The sequence below is a fragment of the Electrona antarctica genome (assembly GCF_951216825.1).
Source record: "Electrona antarctica genome assembly, chromosome: 22".
NCBI classification, from domain to species: Eukaryota; Metazoa; Chordata; class Actinopteri; order Myctophiformes; family Myctophidae; genus Electrona; species Electrona antarctica.
Window position 1 is genome coordinate 21,743,631 of NC_136805.1, and position 20,453 is coordinate 21,764,083.

General features: G+C 40.9%; 2 protein-coding genes across 3 annotated transcripts in view; both read left to right on the top strand.

Moving 5' to 3' along the window:
- Positions 1–3,517: 3,517 nt before the first annotated feature.
- LOC306915535 (actin-binding LIM protein 1-like) overlaps positions 3,518–20,453 on the top strand; it is a 36,072-nt gene continuing 19,136 nt past the window's right edge. For both annotated transcript variants that reach the window (XM_079492912.1, XM_079492913.1), the window contains exons 1-6: positions 3,518–3,582; positions 8,465–8,593; positions 11,958–12,141; positions 12,669–12,778; positions 14,998–15,124; positions 15,233–15,326. In XM_079492912.1, the coding sequence (XP_079349038.1) occupies positions 3,567–3,582; positions 8,465–8,593; positions 11,958–12,141; positions 12,669–12,778; positions 14,998–15,124; positions 15,233–15,326 (660 nt within the window). In that variant the 5' untranslated portion in view covers positions 3,518–3,566. The remainder of the gene's footprint in view (positions 3,583–8,464; positions 8,594–11,957; positions 12,142–12,668; positions 12,779–14,997; positions 15,125–15,232; positions 15,327–20,453) is intronic.
- LOC306915911 (uridine phosphorylase 1-like) lies at positions 16,699–17,583 on the top strand (the record flags this gene model as incomplete). Its single annotated transcript, XM_079493581.1, has 1 exon — positions 16,699–17,583. The coding sequence occupies exon 1, from the start codon at positions 16,726–16,728 to the stop codon at positions 17,581–17,583; it is 858 nt and encodes a 285-aa protein (XP_079349707.1). The 5' UTR covers positions 16,699–16,725.

Sequence of the window (20,453 nt, forward strand, 5' to 3'; positions counted from 1 at the left end):
AATAATAATAAAACTTTATTTGTATAGCACCTTTCATGACATGAAATGCAGCGCAAAGTGCTTTACATATACATCAGACAATACAATTAAATGGGTCTATTATTTAGTTATATTTGTACACGCTCAGATACACTGATATCTCAGATACGCAATCCCTATTCATGAAAATGTTTGAATGAAAATGTTTGAATGTTTTAATAACACTTGATTTTATCCACCAGCGTTAGTTATTTCTTTCCTCAGTCACCAGAAGGACTTATTGTGGAGCATGCTGTAGCGTTTTGCTGCATATGTAACAAAACGGTTGACATTCATACCGCTCATAGTCAGGACAAGCCTAAGACCATGAGGCCAGTGATATTCTAGCTGAGTATTTTTCAAGGACACAAAGAACAGCTGTCATGAATGTGAGCAGCTCCAATGCGCGCGTGCGTGTGCATGTGTGCGTGTGTGTGTGTGTGTGTGTGTGTGTGTGTGTGTGTGTGTGTGTGTGTGTGTGTGTGTGTATGTGTGTGCGTGCATGTGTGCGTGCATGTGTGCGTTTGTGTGTGTAAAAATGAGAGAGTACTGAAACCAGTCCACTGTGATGTTACTATTAGTTTGTGGGTTTAGTGGTTATGGCCTCTCCTTTGCTGTTTTCTTGTGTTTGTTTTTTTCTTGTCTTTTACTGTGTATGGGAAAAATACAATTAAAATAATGATGATAAAACTGTTCAAGAAAAGCTTTGGTCCTATTGGTTGGTTATTAGGTTACGGTCCATGGTTAGGGTAATAATCGACACACTAAATTGTTGGTTAAGTATCCTTAAGTTAAAAAAAATCTGTTTTGATATTTCATAAAAATAACTGATTCATTATAAAATAATCACTGGTACTGCTGTGGGTTTTAAATATGAAAATTACAAGGCTGTAGTTTATAATCTTCCACGCAATCACAAGGGATTACTGCAGGGACTACTTTTTACACGACACGCTGAGCCTGAGATAAGCCATGAAGGCTAAAGGTAGGCTGATATGGAGGGTATGGAAACACTTCCTACAGGTCAGACCCTCTGTTTGCCCTGCAGATAAACCCTAAAAATATCCCCTTTCTTAATCTCCTTAAAGGGAATGAAGTAGGAATTAGGCCTTTACAACCTGACAGCCAACTTGACATCCAGTCAATCAGTGTCACGCTCTTAGAGAGTAGCTTTAATACCTGGCGTTCGAGGAAAAGATTTGCCTTTTCGCGAGACTGCTTTCGTAATAGTTTCAGTTCCAGTTCATGTACGATGATCGCTAAGTGGGAGTCAGCATGCAGCCCCGGCTGTTGGACACAGGGCCTCGGCGGTGTCAACATGCCTAACCTTCCCAACATCAACAGCCTTGGCAGGATCTGTGGCCCCAGCGACGATGAAGAGATGGTGGTTTTGGACCGGGCCAAATGGAAGAACTCGGTCAGGCGCAAGTCAGTCATTGAGAATGGCGAACTGGCACAGGTTATTTACCTCATCCCCAGGCAGGCCATGATGGAGCAACTTCCTTTCCTCAACCCCGATGATTACGTCCTGTGTGAAAAGATGGTCGGCATGCATCCTGACAACATGCCGTTTAGTAAGTATCATCTATCTCTGATCCTGCTTTCCTGTTTTACTCATTACACACTATCAGTGTTGCATAATAAACAATGCAGTGACAGTTGTCTGACTGGATGCAAGAAGAGTGGGCACTAAGGAAGAGTGAGCACCTCAATGTAAAATTTGCTATTTTGTCGAAAATGTCCAAAATACAATATTTGGGGGGGGGGGAAAAGAAGAAACAAAATAAAGTTATTTTAGTATAGGTAAATGATTAGTTCAAGGAGTATGCTAGGTGAAGACCATCTGAAAAGGACCTAATGATGCCTACCCTCCATTACCAGTATTACTGTGGATAAAGGTATTCTTTTGAGGTGCATATTTTGACTGTCAGCTTGTGTCAACCATTTCAAAGTGCTAGAACTTATTTTAATTTATTAAATCGTACAATATTGTACAATAGTCAGCCCCAAGCCATTGAGTTTCAGAACAAGCCAGCTTTCTATTGCATGTCTCCCTGGCTCCCCATCACTTGTATATCAAATCTTCACAACACAATAGACTAATAGTCACTAACAAAACAAAACAAGGCAAAATTACTTACTAACATCACTCTTTTTCAATGTGTCAAGTGGCAGTTTGTCCAGAAATTGGTTATTACTTATTAGTATTACTTTTTGCAAGTATACAGCTAATAGTAAAGCCATTCAGACAAATGCAGCTTGTGCTGGAAAATCCAGCATAATGGGTAGGGGAGTGCATATTTTAAAGAGCACACGAGAGGTGCCAAGGTTTTCCAAAAATCTTTTTCCTCGTGGTACTCACCTTAATACTACGCAGCCTCCTGCCCGAAAGGAGGGGGACAAACAGACCAGGTGCAGTGTGGGTGGCATCTTTCACCATGCTGGTAGCCTTATTCCTGCACCTGCTGGTGTAAATGTCACTAATGGCAGGTAGGCTGCTTCCATTGATTTTTTTGGGGCAGACTTCAGCAACGGCTGCAGAGCCTTCTGCCTGGGAATTAGTGAGGAGCTTTTAAGAGTCTTTATTCATATGTACAGTGGAGAGAGTCAATAAACGTATGGAGAGAGAGTGTAGGAGAAAGAGTGACATGCAGCAAATGGTCCGGCTGGCCGGGAATCAAACAAAGAATTGCGGTCAAGCATTTGAGGCCATGTAGTATGCTCTCTAACCACTGGGTTGCACCCTCAAAAGCTGCAATTCTGATGGATTGTCATCAGTATTGTCATTCTGTTTGATGAAAAGAAGACGTCTCCGTCTCTTAGAACAGCAAATAATGTACTTCAGGGTAATGGTCACATCACAATTTTAGGGAAGGTATAAAGGAGTAGGTGAACGAATTAAGTAAATAAAGAATAAGAATGAAAAGTGTAAGAATAATTCATTTTACGATTCGATGCACAGGATACATTACATGGAACTTAAGTACTGTGTCAGGGATCGATACTTCAACCCATATTATCATTCAATATGCAACTCTGGATCCATAACACTGTACTGTACGTGTGTGTGTGCGTGACTGTGCATGTGTGTGTGTGTGTGTGTGTGTGTGTGTGTGTGTGTGCGTGTGTGTGCGTGTGTGTGTGTGCGTGTGCGTATGCGTGCGCGCATGCGTGCGTTTCATGGCACATGCACAACATGTAAGAGAGGCTGTGATATCCCTTGTCGCCCCCCCACAGCACTCCCACTGTTTCTGCAAGTGAGATTCCATCTCTGTTACACACGCACGCACACACACACACACACACACACACACACACACACACACACACACACACACACACACACACACACACTGCATACCTTCTTCTTCTGTTTCTTCCTCACCTCCTGCCCCTCTCTTTTGCTCTCTCTGTCTTCATATTGTCCCTCCCCCTCTCTCCCCCCTGGCCTGGCTGTACGTAGTGTGTTCTTCCCCTCGCTCAGTCCGTTGTGATCCACTGTGGTGGGAGTTACCCTAGAAAAGACAGACGTACAGGAGCCACTGGTCATGGTGGAAGAGAAAGGTATACCCACATTTTCTCAGGGGCTGAGCAGCATGGCTGGGAGAATTGCTGGTTTGTTATTGTGCATGATGTGTGTTTACGTTTGGACCCTCACAGGTCCATAGTTAGTTAAATTAATGCGTAGTAATGATTTGTGCCTATAGATCTTTGTTTGTGTTAAAGTTTGTGTTTAACTTAACATTTTATTTTTAATCAACTTGTTTCAAAGTATGCAGTTTTATGGTGGTCAAGTTCCTTTGTTGCAAAGTCTTGCTTTTTTGTTTGTTGTACTGTATGTTATAATCATGACTCAAAGAAATAGTTGTAAGAGACACCTGGATAATTGATGGCATTTATCTTTTCAAATAATGAATTGAGACATTAGGAAAAAAACATGATTGTAGTTTCTTTCACATTGCCTGTGATCAATGTTTCACAGGTTTATTTGTATAGCACATTGTTTACATTGACCGAAGACAGGTCTTTAATTGGAAAAAGTAAAATCGTCATTGTTGATTTAATCTCAGCGCATGGGCAAATCTTTACACTTTCAGAGTTAAATGAACACTGAGGATTTGTCTGTTCTTTGCTGTGTCTTGTCTATGTAGAACAAATGTTTGCCCTTGCTGTTAACGTTGTTACGTGGTTAAGGTCTATTAGTTGGCTGTGAACACTTGTCTTATTGTGGTACGGCTAATTGTTGAAGGCTGAGTGGTGAAAGATGAGTGCAATGCCTGTAATAGAATAACTGACGTGTAGCACTGTGACATAGCTGCAAAGTGCTACAAGTAATGGTAGTCATGCAAGCTATTGCAGAAGGGACCACATTTGTCCTGACATTTAACTTACAGGTCCTATAGCATTAACCACTTAAGCCCTATTTCAAAAAAAGCAGATCTATAGATCTGCTATTTTTGAAAACCCTCTATTTTCTTTGCTTTCTTTTTTTCTTTACATATATTATAACTTTTTTTTACTGTCAAACATATTTGAGAACCTATGATTTTTTCTTCTTTTTTTTGGGAAAACTTTTAGAAAAGCATTGCCTAGAATGACAAAGATCCCAAAATAGGGATGGCAGGGTTAAAGTGGCTAAACTGTGATCTTCTCTACCCAAGTAAGATTGGAGAGGTAGCATCAAGGACATTCAGACACTCCATAATTGTAAGCATCTCAAGCTTCTACAGTGTTGTTTAATTACTAGGAAGGCTTTGCAGTACGTGATTTAGTTTTTTAACTGTATCTGAGTTGCAGTCTGAGCTGGCCAGTCATTGACAGTGTGATGTGAGAGTGTCTAGAGCAGCACATCATATTCTAGTCGATGATAATGAGCAGTTGAGACGAATAACAGTCCAAGTCCAAATTGTATTCTGACCCCTTCCCCGAAAAGGCCTAGCTGTCCTGACCCCTTATCCATCATTTTTACATTATGGATAATTAGTGTAGACTTAGACTGTTATTCGTCTCAACTGCTCGATTATCCTCAAACACTTTGTTTAAATAATGCAGAGCAAATTAACTAGAATTACTCCCAATCAAATGGGACACTGTACGGCTGTGTAATATACTAGATTAGAATCACTCATTGGAGTGTGTGTTTACCTTTAGGCGACTATCGGTTTGCAAACACATGTTGCCTGAAATCCCTGAAACTGAGCAGTATGCAAGATCTGAGAAGTTCAGGCCTCATATAGCAAGGCTATACACAACTATCAGAGGTCAAAGGGCGTGTCTGACTGTGACAATACCATGAGATGTCTTCAATCTTTGATCATGTGAGGAATGCAACAAGCTCATACCTTTACATTATTATCTGATGAATTGAAAATGGAGGACCCTTAGGTAAACAAGTCTTAGTGTTTTTTCTGGTTTTATCCGCTTAGTAGTTTTTGTATTGACCTGCACTTTCCTTGAACTGTGTTCTGCAAACTGTTAATACAATTTTCAATCAATCAATCAATCAATCAAACAAACAAACAAACAATCAATCAATCAATCATTAAGTTCTGGAATGTAAATTTAGGATTGTGTAAGAGAGAGCAGATTCTTAAGAAGTCTCCAATGATAAGCATTGCATCATTTCTTGAAAGTCCCTGTTCATTTTTATATCGCTTCATTGCAGTTTCAGTAAGCAAGTCCAATGCACATATTAGTTTTTTGTTCAAAATAAATGTCTTTAGTTGTTTTGTTGATGCATTAATAAAGTTGACACTATCCTGCTATTAAATCAAATCACATAAAACGACTGGGAAAAAAGGATACGGACAATCCTGTAGGTAATCCATGTCTTAAACATCGGCTATTTTCAGCCCGCGACATAGTTCGCACGACAATAAGTCTAGATGCTTATTATAGTCTGCCCCATACCTCTCACACACACAGTCTGAGGGTTTACAAGCTATAGTGGTATCCACGATTAGCTGTCGCTCTCGTGTTTCTCCATCCTTCTAAATGTACCTTTTGCTAATACTTAACACTGTCGCAGCCTTGCCATTCTAGGAGAGATCAAGAAAGGCAGAGTGTTAGGACTGGTATGCTGTACTGGACAGAAACTGATGTTTGAAACCTCCATCAGGGGTCCTTTCCTTTCTACAGAAAATAATGAATGTATTGTATGTATACAAAACAAAAAAATCTACTATACTGTAATACATAATGTAAAATAATGTAATAGTACAATATACAGTCACTACAATAAAAACAATGCAATATATGAAGGGAATACAGCTAGTTGAAGTATAAAATATAAGAATAAAATAATTAAAACACAATTGATGGTTTTCCTGGAAGCTACCGAAGCCAGAAAATATGAAAAACTCTCAAATGGATGTTGTGTCTCTATGTAGCCTAGAGCTAATACAGATTGTACATTTTGATCAGTTATGTATTTCTTTTCGTTTATAATAGTTGTTTCACACTGGCATGATTAACAGTGACATATAATGTCTCATCTCAACAATGGATTCTGGGTGGATTCACTGTGTGTTCATCAGGGGGTGATTTTGTGTCCATGTTTTTCAAGGTACTTCCCTGATGGAAAAACAGCACTCATCCATGAGGCTTGGCATTGTGTAGATCTCCACAGCCGTGCACAGTAAAAACCTGTTAACTCTGGAGTGCGATGGAGCTAACCCCATAGACTCTACTGTGTGTGACTGGCTGGAATGAACCTTTATCTTAACATTTAGGAATGCAAGGCCTCTTAATCTAGTTTGTTGGTACTTGCGTGTCACCATGGCAACAAATCTCTTGAGGGGTGGGGTACACAAAGAGGCCCACATACCAATAATACTTTCTTAGCAAGAAGAAATAAACTTCACGTTCGTAAAATGATCTTACTTGCAGTTTGCCAGTGCGGAGGGAACACCTTCCCACGTAAGAGGCCAATTATTTTCAGCACAAATGGCTATTGCAGCTGAGTAAGTTGGCCACTGTTAGTTGGCCACTGAAAGTTGGCCGTCTGTTATACATCTCTGAATTCCATTTAGGAATTTATGGGAGCCAAGCAATTAATTAACAGGTGTTGACTCCAGCAAACCTTGTACAAGCCAGACTGCAGCAGATAACCTTAGATAAGGTGCATCCGGATGTGGAAGCGAGGGGAAGGGAATGACAAAGGATTGGGACAGAGAGACGGAGAGAAAGAAAGAGAGAAAGCGAGAGAGGGAGGTTGAACATTTATCACAGACCGACTGCATAATGTGTGCGTGCGTGCGTGCGTGTGTGTGGGGAGGAGGTCGGAGCGCTCTTCAGTGTGCCACATTCTTTCCTCTCCTAATCACATTCAGGGCCTTTCAAGTGGGCAGTGATTAGATTATGAAGGCATCCACCGCCTGCCATTATAAACACCACAGAGATAGAGAGGTGCGGTAGGAAAGACCCCTCCAAAAATGTAACCATCCTCTCAACCAATGTTTTTTTTATTTCAACCCCTTAACTCTGTTACAGATCTGTAAGGGTCCGTTTGGAACCCCCTCAAGGAACCCAGAGAGTCCCTGGACCAGACCGCACTTTGAGAACCACTGCCATACACACACAGTAAAATCTTCAGTTTTGATTTAACTCTGAGAGTATACAAAAGTTATCAAACGGTCAAGTTGGTGTTACTTTTGTAAACTCTCGGCTTTACAATTGGATATGTTAACACTTTGTACTGTGTACAAAAGGAGCTATGAATAATATTTATATACTGTTGATTTGTGAAGTTAGAATTAATTTCGAAGCTGAGAGTTCACAATATGCTGCCCGTGTTTACGACCTGTTGGTCGTTTTGGCAGGAGAGGCCACTGAACAGCCTGCAGGCCTCAGAACATTTATATAGCAATGCCCTCACTGTGTGAGCATGTGTATTTGTGCGTGTTATTGTTGATAATTGTTGTGCGTGCATGTTTGTATGTGTACGCTTGCATGCAAAAAAGAGGGGGAAAGGCAGCAGGCTTGCACATTAACCTCGGTTATGTAAACACAATGAGGAGCACATCTCTGTGGGATCATTGTAATGAGCTGCTGAGGCAGAACGAGTATGGATCACAGAGAGAGAGACTCTGAGGGAGCGAGAGAGAGAGAGAGAGAGAGAGAGAGAGAGAGAGAGAGAGAGAGAGAGCTACTATAATGTGGTTGGACGTGGACGGTGGATCAAACTCCATCTTTGGTTTTGATTATTTTTCATTATTCCTCAATCCTCATGCACCCGTCTCAACAAGTTTCACCAAATTTGTAATGAACGCCAACATGGTATAGCCTACAGTACAAGTGGTGGCTTGTGTATAAATTGTAACTGTTTCTCATTGCTATGCAGATTATCATGAAAGGTAAGGTGAAAGGCACTACTGGCTAGGAATCGCATCTTTCCTGTTACTGTCTATGACTATATTATACAGATGGTGTCCTTCCTTTTGTCCAGTGGCACAGGATGGATACCGCCCAGCAGAGAAGCGTCACATTCTTTGTCACAGATGTGGGGAGTCGTGTAAGGGAGAGGCGCTTCGAGTGCAGTCCCAACACTTCCATATAAAGTGTTTTACCTGCAAGGGTGAGTAGTCTTACTGTGTGGCATGGCTTGTAGAGTATGTTATGTATCTTATTTTGCTCATTATATAAATAATGCCCACCAGAAGAACAAAATCACAAGGCACTAATAGCTTAAAGGGTTATTTCAGATTTTTTGTTTAAAGCTGTAGGAAATACTTGCCATTAATATAGTGGTTGCAAAGATATTAACTAACCCTAACCCTGAGTCCCGTGGTCGGAGTTCTGGTCTTGTTTTGGTGAATATTAAGTAGGCTAGTTCTGGTCATTTTGAAATAGGTCAACAATACAAATGACGCTAGTTTTGTGGAATCATTCATTTTTAATGCATGGCCCCCACCAAATGCCTGGAACTACTTAATATTCACCAAAACCAGACCAGAACTCCCACCACGGGACTCAGGCAATCAATTAATACCTTTGCAACCACTATATTAATGGCAATTATTTCCTACAGCTTTAAGTCCAGAAATCTGAACTAACCCTTTAATACTACAATTTATTTTTTTCTAAAAGCCCCACTAGCAGTGCCTAGAGGCTGTGTTGGTCCTTACAACCAACCAGAAATAAAACGGTTTGTACCAACCATCACCAACATTGCGTACCCTATAGCCCCACACTCTCACTAGTGGGGAAGAAAATACAACTTAAGTGTATTAGTGCCATAATAAATAATAATTAGGGTAAATTATTGTATATTATATGGATTATCACATATAAACAACAGCAAGTACTTCTCTGCATTTGACCCATCCTATTAGGAGCAGTGTACACTACAGCCACACGGGGCGCACAGGGACCAATTAGTGCGTCAGTGTCTTGTTCAGGGACACTTCGGCTTTGAAGCCTGGAGGAGCTGGGATCGAACTGAGAGTCTTCTGAATCCTACAGTTGGGTGCCACCGATATTGTCCCTTATCATTTGACCCATTTAGGCCTGACCTCAAAACTTTTAAAAATCCTTCTAAATCCTCCAGTTTTCTGAAATAAATATTTTCACGATTTTTCAAAAATAGCAGACCTACAAGCTCGTAGCGCGCCACTCGGTGGCGCGCTATGAGCTTGTAGATCTGCTATTTTTCAATAGCTAAATTATAACATAATGTTTAAAACACCAAAAGGGGTTCCCGCCCAAAATGGGTTAACTGTCCTTTTGCGCAGATCACGCAAACCTCAGCAAAAAGAAAAGGACAATATCGATGGCCTCCAACTGTAGGCAGCTGTTCTAACTCCTGATCCACTGCTGGGAGGGAAAAAAACCCCTGAAAAGGTCATATGGCCACCAAGATCAGTAGGGTTCATCTTGCAATTTGCCTCTTAGGTGATGTGTACAGTGTACACACTAGGTCTGAGGGTGGTGCTGGACAAAAGGTCGATGATTCACACAAATGGTTCATCCTCCAGAGAGCATGAAAGCACTCTGCAAGATTCACGGGGCAATTAGGGCCGCGCAAATAAAATCGATAGAGTATGACGACGCCACGACGGTATGACTTTTCAAAATACAGCATTGATTATGCATCCCCGGATACAACGCTAGCAGGTTCGTGTTAAACTGTCGCTCAGGCTTTATCGTTTATCAAGCAGCCATGTTTTTTCATGCTTTTCAAAAGCGATCGATCGAGAGCACCCAAATAGTAGCCTAATAATCACTCAAATAAATCAAAAGATAGATATGAATGTGACATTATGTTTTGTTCATGTAATGTGCGGTACATATGGACTACTAGTAGGTTCAGCTCTATTTAAACATTTTCATGTCCTTGCCAGGAGCCTTCCCAGCCCTAATGGCAATTATTAAGCAATGGTAATCCTCTTTTTTATTTCAAGATATCTTTTTGTGTGCAAGTGGAAATGTTGGCCTAAGGGTGACGAGCGGCTAGAGGGAAGGCAGGGGGTACAGTACCAAAATAAGTAGAGTTCATCATGTGGGGTTCATCACTCACATGATGGCTGATGAAGGTTGAGATCATCAGGCCATTTCTAAACCTTCTGGTCCATAGCGTGGTCAGTCTAGGAACAGTACACACTTTACTGACCTCAAACACCCTGGTGCAAGGAGAACATCTCAGTGTTGGATAGTCCTCAGTACAGGCAGGGTTATGGTGCTGTGAAGAGACAAACAATTGTCCTTGCTAATATACACTGACAGCCCTCTTGTGTTGTACCTCTTTAATTTCGCAGCGATGCTGTTTACGGCTTCAGAGAACACAATGGAGGCTTTTCACAGACCGTGAAGCCTGCAGACATTTTACAATGACATGATTTTGTCTGCTCCACCAATTCTGTTCATGGAGCGTTTCATTTGAAATTGAAAATGAAAGAAAATCTGTTTTCAAAAATGTTTTTGATTTCAGTAGGCTTGATCAGTCTCCTGTCGGTAATTGTCTTCATATGCCAAGAATTATCTTTGGCTAAAACATCTTAGTCCCACAGTTCAGTTGGAAATCGGAGGAGAAAATGGGAGAAAAACAATAGCAACAAAAACTATAAAACAACAATAGCAATGATAACTTTTCTGGAGTTCATAAAAATGTATTGTGTTGTTACACATCATGGCTTCTTTAGTGCATTCTTCAGCAAAGCCAAGAGATGACAGTTTTCATTATTATTCTTTAAATAGGCCAGCTTTATTCAATCTTAAAAATAATAGCAGCTTTAACATACACAGTCTGCGTTGTGATTCGCCGACAATAAGACAGGAATAGAACCACGATACTCTGTCCCTGGCGTCAGAGTGCATTCTATTGTGTCAGGACGGAGGCTTTTTAGAGGGAAGGTGCCGGAAACGAGCACTATCAAATGACTCTGGACAAGCTGAGAGATAGCTGTGGCTGCCAAAAACCTGTCATTGCACTGATATCATATAGGGTCAGTCAGTGCTTCTAAATCTATGCTTGTAAATACACGCTCGCAGGGACACACTCCGACGTGGCCTTATTACTGTATACAGAGCGCGCGCACACACGCACGCACGCACGCACGCACACACACGCACACACGCACACACGCACACACACACACACACACACACACACACACACACACACACACACACACACACACACACACACACACACACACACACACACACAGTACATTCACTCCTACCCAGATGACATGTTCACATACAGATAGCAGTCTCACACACGTTCAGAGTATTCCAAGAATAATACAATGTTTTGGATCCATATGCACTTATTCTGGATTTGAAATGATATGATACGGTTGAATGATGTTAACTCACCACACCCAAGCACTGTAATTAGAATTTAAAGCAATTTAAGGTACAGCTGAGAAGAGTTTACATTGTGTAATGTGTGTCAAGTGTGTTACTATTTCAATCAATCTGATTCTGTGTACTTGTAGTGTGTGGAAGTGACCTGGCCCGTGGAGGCTTCTTTGTGAAGAATGAGGAGTACTTATGTACGGTGGACTACCAGAGGCTCCATGGCACCCGCTGTACCAACTGTGGGGAGTTTGTGGAGGGGGAAGTGGTCACAGCCTTAGGAAAGACATATCACCCTGCCTGTTTTGTATGCACCTTCTGCAAGTAAGGATATGTGTGGGCACAAATAATGTCCAGTGTGCAACATGTATGTTTAAATTAAATCCTTAAAAAATCTGAATCCTAAAATGGTATTTTACAATTTACATAAAAAATATATTTTTAAGGGCACAAAAAGCAGTCCCTCCATCTAGCTAAGATGTAAAAGTAATTTCGTCAACTCAACTCAAAAGTGATGTACAGGTTAAATAAAAATCACACCTGTGTGAACTGAGTGGTGTAAGGTCTTATATAGACTGATCAGCTGTGGTCTGACGTAATGTCTGACGTAATGAAATCACACCCGTGTGAACTGGGTGACCATAGCAACCATGCTCATTTTTTTTGGTACAGACAGACAGACAGACAGACAGACAGACAGACACGTAAACTAACAAAGCCAGTTGTAGGAGTGGTTTACACCACTCAAAAATAGGAAAAAAAAGAACAGAACATATGCAAACATAACATAAGTGCATGCCAACAATATGGAATATTGAATATGAATATGGTCTTTATGTCTGCACTTACAGGCGGCCCTTTCCTGCTGGGAATCGTGTCACGTTCACTGGAAAGGACTGCCTCTGCCATTGTTGTGTCCAACCGACCATGTCTCCCACCCCAAAAGACATCAAATCACACAGTGAGTGTTTCAAACAGACAATAGTGAAGTGACAATTTAAGGACTTTTAAAGAAAGAAAGAAAGAAAGAAAAAAATAAACCATTACTGCATCAAATGTAATCAATAAGAACTGGCCAAAGTAGCAGATCTTGACTGCTATTTTCAAAATATTTGTCTGTGGAACCGAGTCAAACAAAATGTAATGCCTCAACTGGACTCTATTATTTTGGGGGCGCCCAGTTCAAACTGATTATTTTGGGGGGTTGCAGCCTGAAAGTTTGAGAACCACTGCCTCAAGAGACCTTCAGTGTCGGATACCAGACTCGCAGATGAATAACTATCCTCCTTAAAAGTCATGGGGGATATGTTTTATGTTTCTGTATGTCATTATTCCCAGTTTAGATTTGTGTTAAAAATGTATATTACAAGTGGTCTGTATCATTTTCAGTTTAATTCAGATTTTATTTGAGTTTGCTCAGATGCAATAGTGTCAAAATTTGTGCTAGGGTTGTGCTGAATTTCTGAGCTTGTCCACTGCTATTTTAAGCAACAGGGCATTGATTAAAAAATAAGTGTGCAAGGGAATTTCAGTCAAGAAAATATGAAAAAAAGTATAATTAATCATACATCAAAAGACTTCAACAGGGACCCTGTAAACTTGTACAGATCCCTGTTGTAGGTTTACCTGCTACAGGTAAAAATTTTACCAGTTCCAGGTCAACATGAATCTGTTACCTCATAAATCAGGTAAGTCTCCATTGATCCCTGTAGGTCAATGAGAGTTATGACTCTGCCCGTCGACACTTTGATACACTTTACCTTGATATTATTATGGTAGGGATTATGCAAGTTCTCAGTCACAAAACTAATAGCCTTGGAAACCCAGACTTTTTACAAAGGGTCTCTCTCTAGCAATCATTTAAAATAACAAGGCAATAATAATGATAATAGCAAAACCATGAACGACACGAAAGGACCTACAAATATTTCTCTAAACTTTGGAAATAATAGGTTTTGGTGTTTTGTGTGTTGGCTTTTGGAAGCTGTGCAGGAAACCATAACAGAGGTAGCCAAGACACAAATGACTGCTCAGAGTAACCCAAGAATAGGAAATGTCTCCAGCACCAACAGCTGTCAGATAGTAACTGAACTGTACAGGCTGTGAGGCTCTTCGTTTATTTTAATTAACTAACAGAATCCCATTTGTTATAAAGGTTGGATTAATTGGCAAGCAATGAAATAAAGTCCACCTTTGATGCCTAATTTAAGCTCCATCGTACGATGGTGTCGCACACCGAAAATGTAAATCTGTAGGTCTTTTGGAGCATGTAGATTAGCTATTTTAAATTGCAGTTTCTGTCAAAATGCGTTGAACAAACAGGCTGAGAGATGCTCTCCTATTATGGCCCCAACCACAGAGATACTAACTCATCTACCGTATACGCAACGCACGCACGCACGACACACACACACGCACACAAGCACATTCTTGTTGAGCTCAATGGGCTCTTTGTAGCATGCCTCAGTGGAAATGCTCAATCAGAAGGGGAAGTGATTATCAGATAAAAGACTCAGATAAGTCTTTGGTTTTGAAATGCTGAGATTTCCTGCAGTTTTTCCTGCAGTTCTTTATGATGTGGTTTAAGATAATCTTCCTATTACCATTTGGTAGAATTCAGTAGTATATAATTACCTATCAGTCTATAATTATGGGCACATATCAAACTATACACCTTTTGTAGTCCTTAAACCAAAATGCTGAATACACAGTTATTAACTCTACTAGAAAGTACAAGTATTAGACTTGTAATGCCATCTACTGGTAAAAGGCTATACAAGGAATTTAGGCTGCTACCATTATTCTAATGGTTTCGTTTTTGAATAAAATATATTTTTTATATAACAACAAATAAACTTGTGTAGAATTACTAAGAGTCTGACTGCAGTGGTAGATGAAAATAGCCTATATACCAGCTCACAGTTGCGGGACATTGTAGATCGTCTATTTTACGTACTTTTAAGTTTAATTTAATAACGCTGAAAAGTTTGAAAGTTCTTGCCTACAATAATGACATTGCCAAAATAGAGGCACCAGGTTTAAAGTCGTTAAACAACATGTTCCAGTTGAGTATTGGTGTATGTATATCTAAATTATGTGAGCATTTTTGTTTTTTATCTAATTTCCTCATTATTATTTTTACTTTTTACTTTTAATTTGAATTTTTCTGGACTTTTCTAGACTGTGCAGGTTGTGGTAGAGACATCAAGAATGGCCAGGCCCTATTAGCCCTGGATGGACAGTGGCACCTGGGCTGCTTCAAGTGCAAAGCCTGTGGCAAAGAGCTGAGTGGAGAATACATCAGCAAGTGAGTCTGCGTCCAGCCTTTCTATTCTATTCACAGCCCCTTCATATGGTATATACTGTTGTAAGGACATCTTGTGACATTACTCTGTAAATCCCTGTGCTCCCTCAGAGATGGTGTGCCTTACTGCGAGAGAGACTACCAGATCCACTTTGGAGTACAATGTGATGCATGCCAGCACTTTATCACAGGGAAAGTCCTAGAGGTAAAGACATGTTTCCTGCTGCCTTAAACCACATCAATGTGAATGTCAAAGTTGAAGAGTTCAGTTCAGAAATTCTAGGCCTATATCTGAATTGATACCTGAAGTTCATGGTTTTGTTTTTCTAAAATATGCATATCCCCCCCAGCCCATGCCTTAATTACCATTCCTTACCAGTATTGTTTTATGTTATAATTATTGTGTGACTTTCTTCAACTTGTGGATGTTGGATTCTACCCAGTTTGAAGCTTGGTCAAAGACACTGTTAAAAGAAAAGAAAGGAAAAGAATAACCTTTTAAAAAAACGGTTTTGTGGCAGCATGATTCTACCTCATTTTCATTCCTGCTTTAGTATTGTTACCATGTACATGTATCTTTACAGAAAGAAAAAGTTTGTTTCCAGTGTAGAGTGAATAATGACATAGAATCATCTTTTGGGAGGAATACCTTTTTGTTATGTGAAAGAATAGCTTGTCATTCTCATTCTAGTATGAGATTCGTTGATATAAAAGATTCTTTGAAAAAGTAATTTTAATCGCTAAGAAAAGATATGGGCATATACTGATGACATCGGTGATCTTGACACATAACGTAAATTCTCCATTCATTGTCAATGGCATTTAATGTTTGTGTTAGGACAAAAATCAACACTATAGCTGAATATAGGAGGGGCTAGCGCCCCTCAACAAAAATATAAATATCGGATCTGGAAAAATTGGTATCGGCAGATATTAAAATTTAAATGATCGGAATCGGATCAGGATAAAAAAACACATCCCTAACGAGCATGGCACGTTTGAAGTCGACCAGATGGACGGTTCTCATATGTGGAGATTTCTGTAGGCCTATCCAGAGCCTGGGCCTATGTATCTATCAGTCCTTGTCCCTTTTGCCCATTTGTCATTTTATGCCCATATATGGAGATCCCTGATGTCATCAGTATATGCCTATATATGGGCATGTTGATATGCTCATATAAGGAGATCTCTGTATGCGTCAGTCCTTGTCCCTTTTATGCCCATATACGGAGATCCCTGATGTCATCAGTATATTGGGCATTACCCCTTTGTGCCCCTATATGGAACTGACTGATTTGTTTGCTGATGCCATGGCAACAAAGTGAGGTATGCGCAGTGCAGAGTGTAGCTTGTGTGCGTCACGCGCACATTCTCTGGTGTGTGCCGGCTGATGTATGTGATGTCACTGCATGGTCAGACTCTCTGACACCAGCATACGGAGATCCCTATATATTTGGACAGACCCATGGAAAACATAAATTAAATGATATTCTCAAGAATAGTTTACTATAAGCTTTACCAAGGAAAAAACAAGTAAAATGGCCTCAAATGATGATAAGCGTAAAGCGTCTTTGGTTCATTTAAGCAACCCACACCTGGACACCATGAAAGATGACGTACTTTACCACTTCAATCTTGGAACCTCCTCTCACAACTTACCAGCTATGTTTGGCGATGTCAAATTTGTGTGTGTTGCGGGAAGTCCTCTGAGGATGAAGGAATTCAACGAGTACATTGCTGGTGTGCTCGGTTTGGAGGACCCCGATTCTAACTACCCGAATATTTGTGAAGGGACCGACCGCTATGCCATGTATAAAGTTGGCCCTGTGCTTTCGGTCAGCCATGGAATAGGCGTCCCATCCACTTCCATAATGCTCCATGAGCTTATAAAGCTCCTTCATCATGCACGTTGCACAGATGTTACAGTCATACGCATTGGAACCTCAGGCGGAATAGGTCTTGAGCCCGGCACTGTTGTGGTCACCAAGCAGGCTGTGGATGCCCAATTCATGCCCAGGTTCGAGCAGGTGATCCTGGGGAAGACGGTGGTCCGTAGCACCAATCTGGACCATGGCCTGGCTGAAGAGCTCCTCCGGTGCGGTGAGGAGATGAACCAGTTTGACACGGTCATTGGAAACACCATGTGTGCCATGGACTTCTACGAAGGCCAAGCCCGTTTGGATGGCGCGTTCTGTTTCTACACGGAGAAGGACAAACAAGAGTACTTGGCCAAAGCCTCCGAGGCCGGAGTCCGCAACATTGAGATGGAGTCTACCGTCTTTGCTGCCATGTGCGAACTGAGTGGTCTACGAGCAGCTGTGGTCTGTGTGACAATATTGGATCGTCTAAAGGGAGACCAGGTGAACAGCTCCAATGAGGTTCTCCACAACTATATGCAACGTCCTCAGATCCTGGTCGGTCACCTCATCAAGAAGCAGCTGAGTGTGTCTGGCAAACCATAATCTGAAGACAGATTCGGGACATTGATATTGATGTTATCCAATGCAAACATCCAGTGCAAAAATCACACCCGTGTGAAGTGAGGGGCGCTTGTTGTAAATTAAACACCACTTAAACTAACAAACCCAGAGGAATGGAGTTCTTAAAAACTAACATTTATTCAAAGTACAAAATAAAGTACAGCAGAGCTTCCCCTTAGGCCTGGAGGCCCACGGGCTCTGACCGCACCGTAGTGACACGGCCAGTAAGACTGAGACATTTCAGAGTTACAATTACAATTAATAGTCACCACACTAATATACAGTATACTTTTACACAGAACAAAGTTAAAAACATAGGCCAGATCAAAGCATTGGTGGCATGCAGGAAAGGGAGATGCTATAAGAGATCAATGGGGTGCCATAATTTCTAAATTTCCTTATGCTTTAAGTAGCATGTGACATGTCAAACTAGGGGGGTTTCATAATGCTGAATCCATTCCAAGCATTAGTTTTGCACAAAAACACTAAATTTGGCCATAGCAACTTGTGCTGACATCATCACATTTGTCAAGACGGCTATGGCAGTTTCTAGCCCAAGGAGTTTTTTTGTGCAAAACTAATGCTTGGAATGGATTCAGCATCATGAAAACACCCTAGTTTGACATGTCACGTGCTACTTAAAATTGAGAAAATATTGCCTTATAATAGGATATCAATGGTGGCCATACTGTACAGTTTGAGGTACATTATTACTGGACTAAGGCCAGCTTATCTTTAGGTGACAATTGAATATGCCAAGTTTTTAAACAGGACATTGCAACACATGGCTAAACATATAGCCATTATGTGAATTATGTGTAATTATGGTTCCATAAGATTCTTCACACTCTTATCATCGTACATCATCATCACTGTCAATTTGCTGACACTATGAAACAAAATTGTCCATTAATTGTCAATGGGAATTTAATGTTTGTGTAGGACAAAGTTTGTGCACACACACTAAAAGCTGGACATAGGAGGGGTAGAACCCCTCAAAAAATAAAAAATATATATCATGAGATCTAGACCCATGTGATCAAGATGTACCAGTCAGTCTATTTACACCAATGCTGGCGAAGCTAAGAGATTCACTTAGAAATTTAAAGAAAGTTATACACGGATAAATGACTAAAAGGACATTTCATGGCAGGAAGTACCTCCTGGTTGTATAGGTGGGCGATCAAATGTTCTCTCCCTGGTGGGAAATAGCCAGACCTTCACATGATCAAATTAAATTAAAGAATTTTCTTTTTTGATAGAAGGGACATCACAGTAGCCTCGCGTTGCGATACTAATATACCACTGCGCTGCACTGCGTGAGCATATGCATATGCAATAGGGGCGGATGAAGTTTGGCTGCGCCAGGCTAACATCACAGATCCCAACAAAAGACCAAAAACTATGAAAAAGAGAAATTTCATGATTGATTGATTGAATACTTTATTAGACAGAAATGTAAACAGGTACAGTTAGACATTTGGGCTAAATGGATATATTTACTATAGCCCCTTTAAAAATGTATTGTCCCCTTGGGGAAATCTGTCGTCTGCATGTAACCATTCCTAAGGAGCGCTGTGAGCAACTGCTGTGCAGCGCTCAGGGATTGCCAGTAGTACCATGGTCAAGGGTAACCTGACTCTGGCCAATCAGCAGCAGCTAGAAGCTAGAAGCTGCTGCTAGAAGCTGCTAGAAGCTGCTGCTGATTGGCCAGGCCGTTTTGTGGCCGTTCATCAAGTCTGCCTGAGAGTTCCCAGATGGGAGCAGGAGGGGGGAACCCAGTGTACTCTCTGCTGCCCCATCTGGCGGAGTCAGGTTAGGTCAAGGGTCCTATCGCAGAAAATACCTACAGTAGCATGCCATGCATATATTTTGGTGTGGAAGTAAACCCAGCGCAATTACAGGGAGAAAATACAAACTCCACACCCTTGCCGGGCTTCGAACCCGGGTCCCTGCTGTGAAGCAACAGTGGTAACCCTGTTACCTGTTACTTGAACTACTTGCCAATGTGGCAAGTAGTTCATCTATTTTCTCTCTTCCTTGTACGACTGAAGTAGGGCTTAAAGGAGCATTCCACTCATTTTCAACATTTTACTATGTCATTAATGTACCTTAGAGCTGTTGTGTGGAAATAATAAAAAGTCCCCCCGATTCTGTGTTTCCTAGAACTAGTGGTCTGAAAAAAATCATTAACATGGTGAAACACATCTTGATGATGTCATCAAGATGCGTTTCACCATGTTAATGATTTTTTTCATAATTACATTTCTAGGAAACAGAATGGGGGGACTTTTTTATTATTTCCACACAACAGCTCTAAGGTGTATTAATGACATAGTAAAATGTTGAAAATGGGTGGTTTTCCCCTTTAAGTGGTTAATACAAAAAGCCCTGGATATTTACAGATTTTTTGTGAATTTGTGAATTTGTAAACAAGCTGTGCAATTCCCAGTTCCCACTGTCACAGTCCGATTCAGAGGCAGTCTAACATGTCATGTACTGTTGTAAAGCATTATGCCACTGACTGATCTACACTGAGATCCCTTTTATTGGGCATTAGATGTACTGGACTCAGGAACGACGCAACTTGGGAATGCATCGGAATACTGGATGGACACCGTTGCACCACCATGAGGCTGATTAGAGCAATTGGAATAGAGGTTAATCCTTGGCAAAGTTTTATGCCATTCTGTGCAGCTGTGTCTGAGATTAGCTTCTCATAGACACACGGATGGACAGGGGAGAAAACATAATGCCCGACCCCTGCCCCTGACCAGGGTTTGGAACGGTTTCATCATAAATCCACACAATTGTCTGCATGCTGGTGCCCCACCTCAAGCACCTCAAGCACC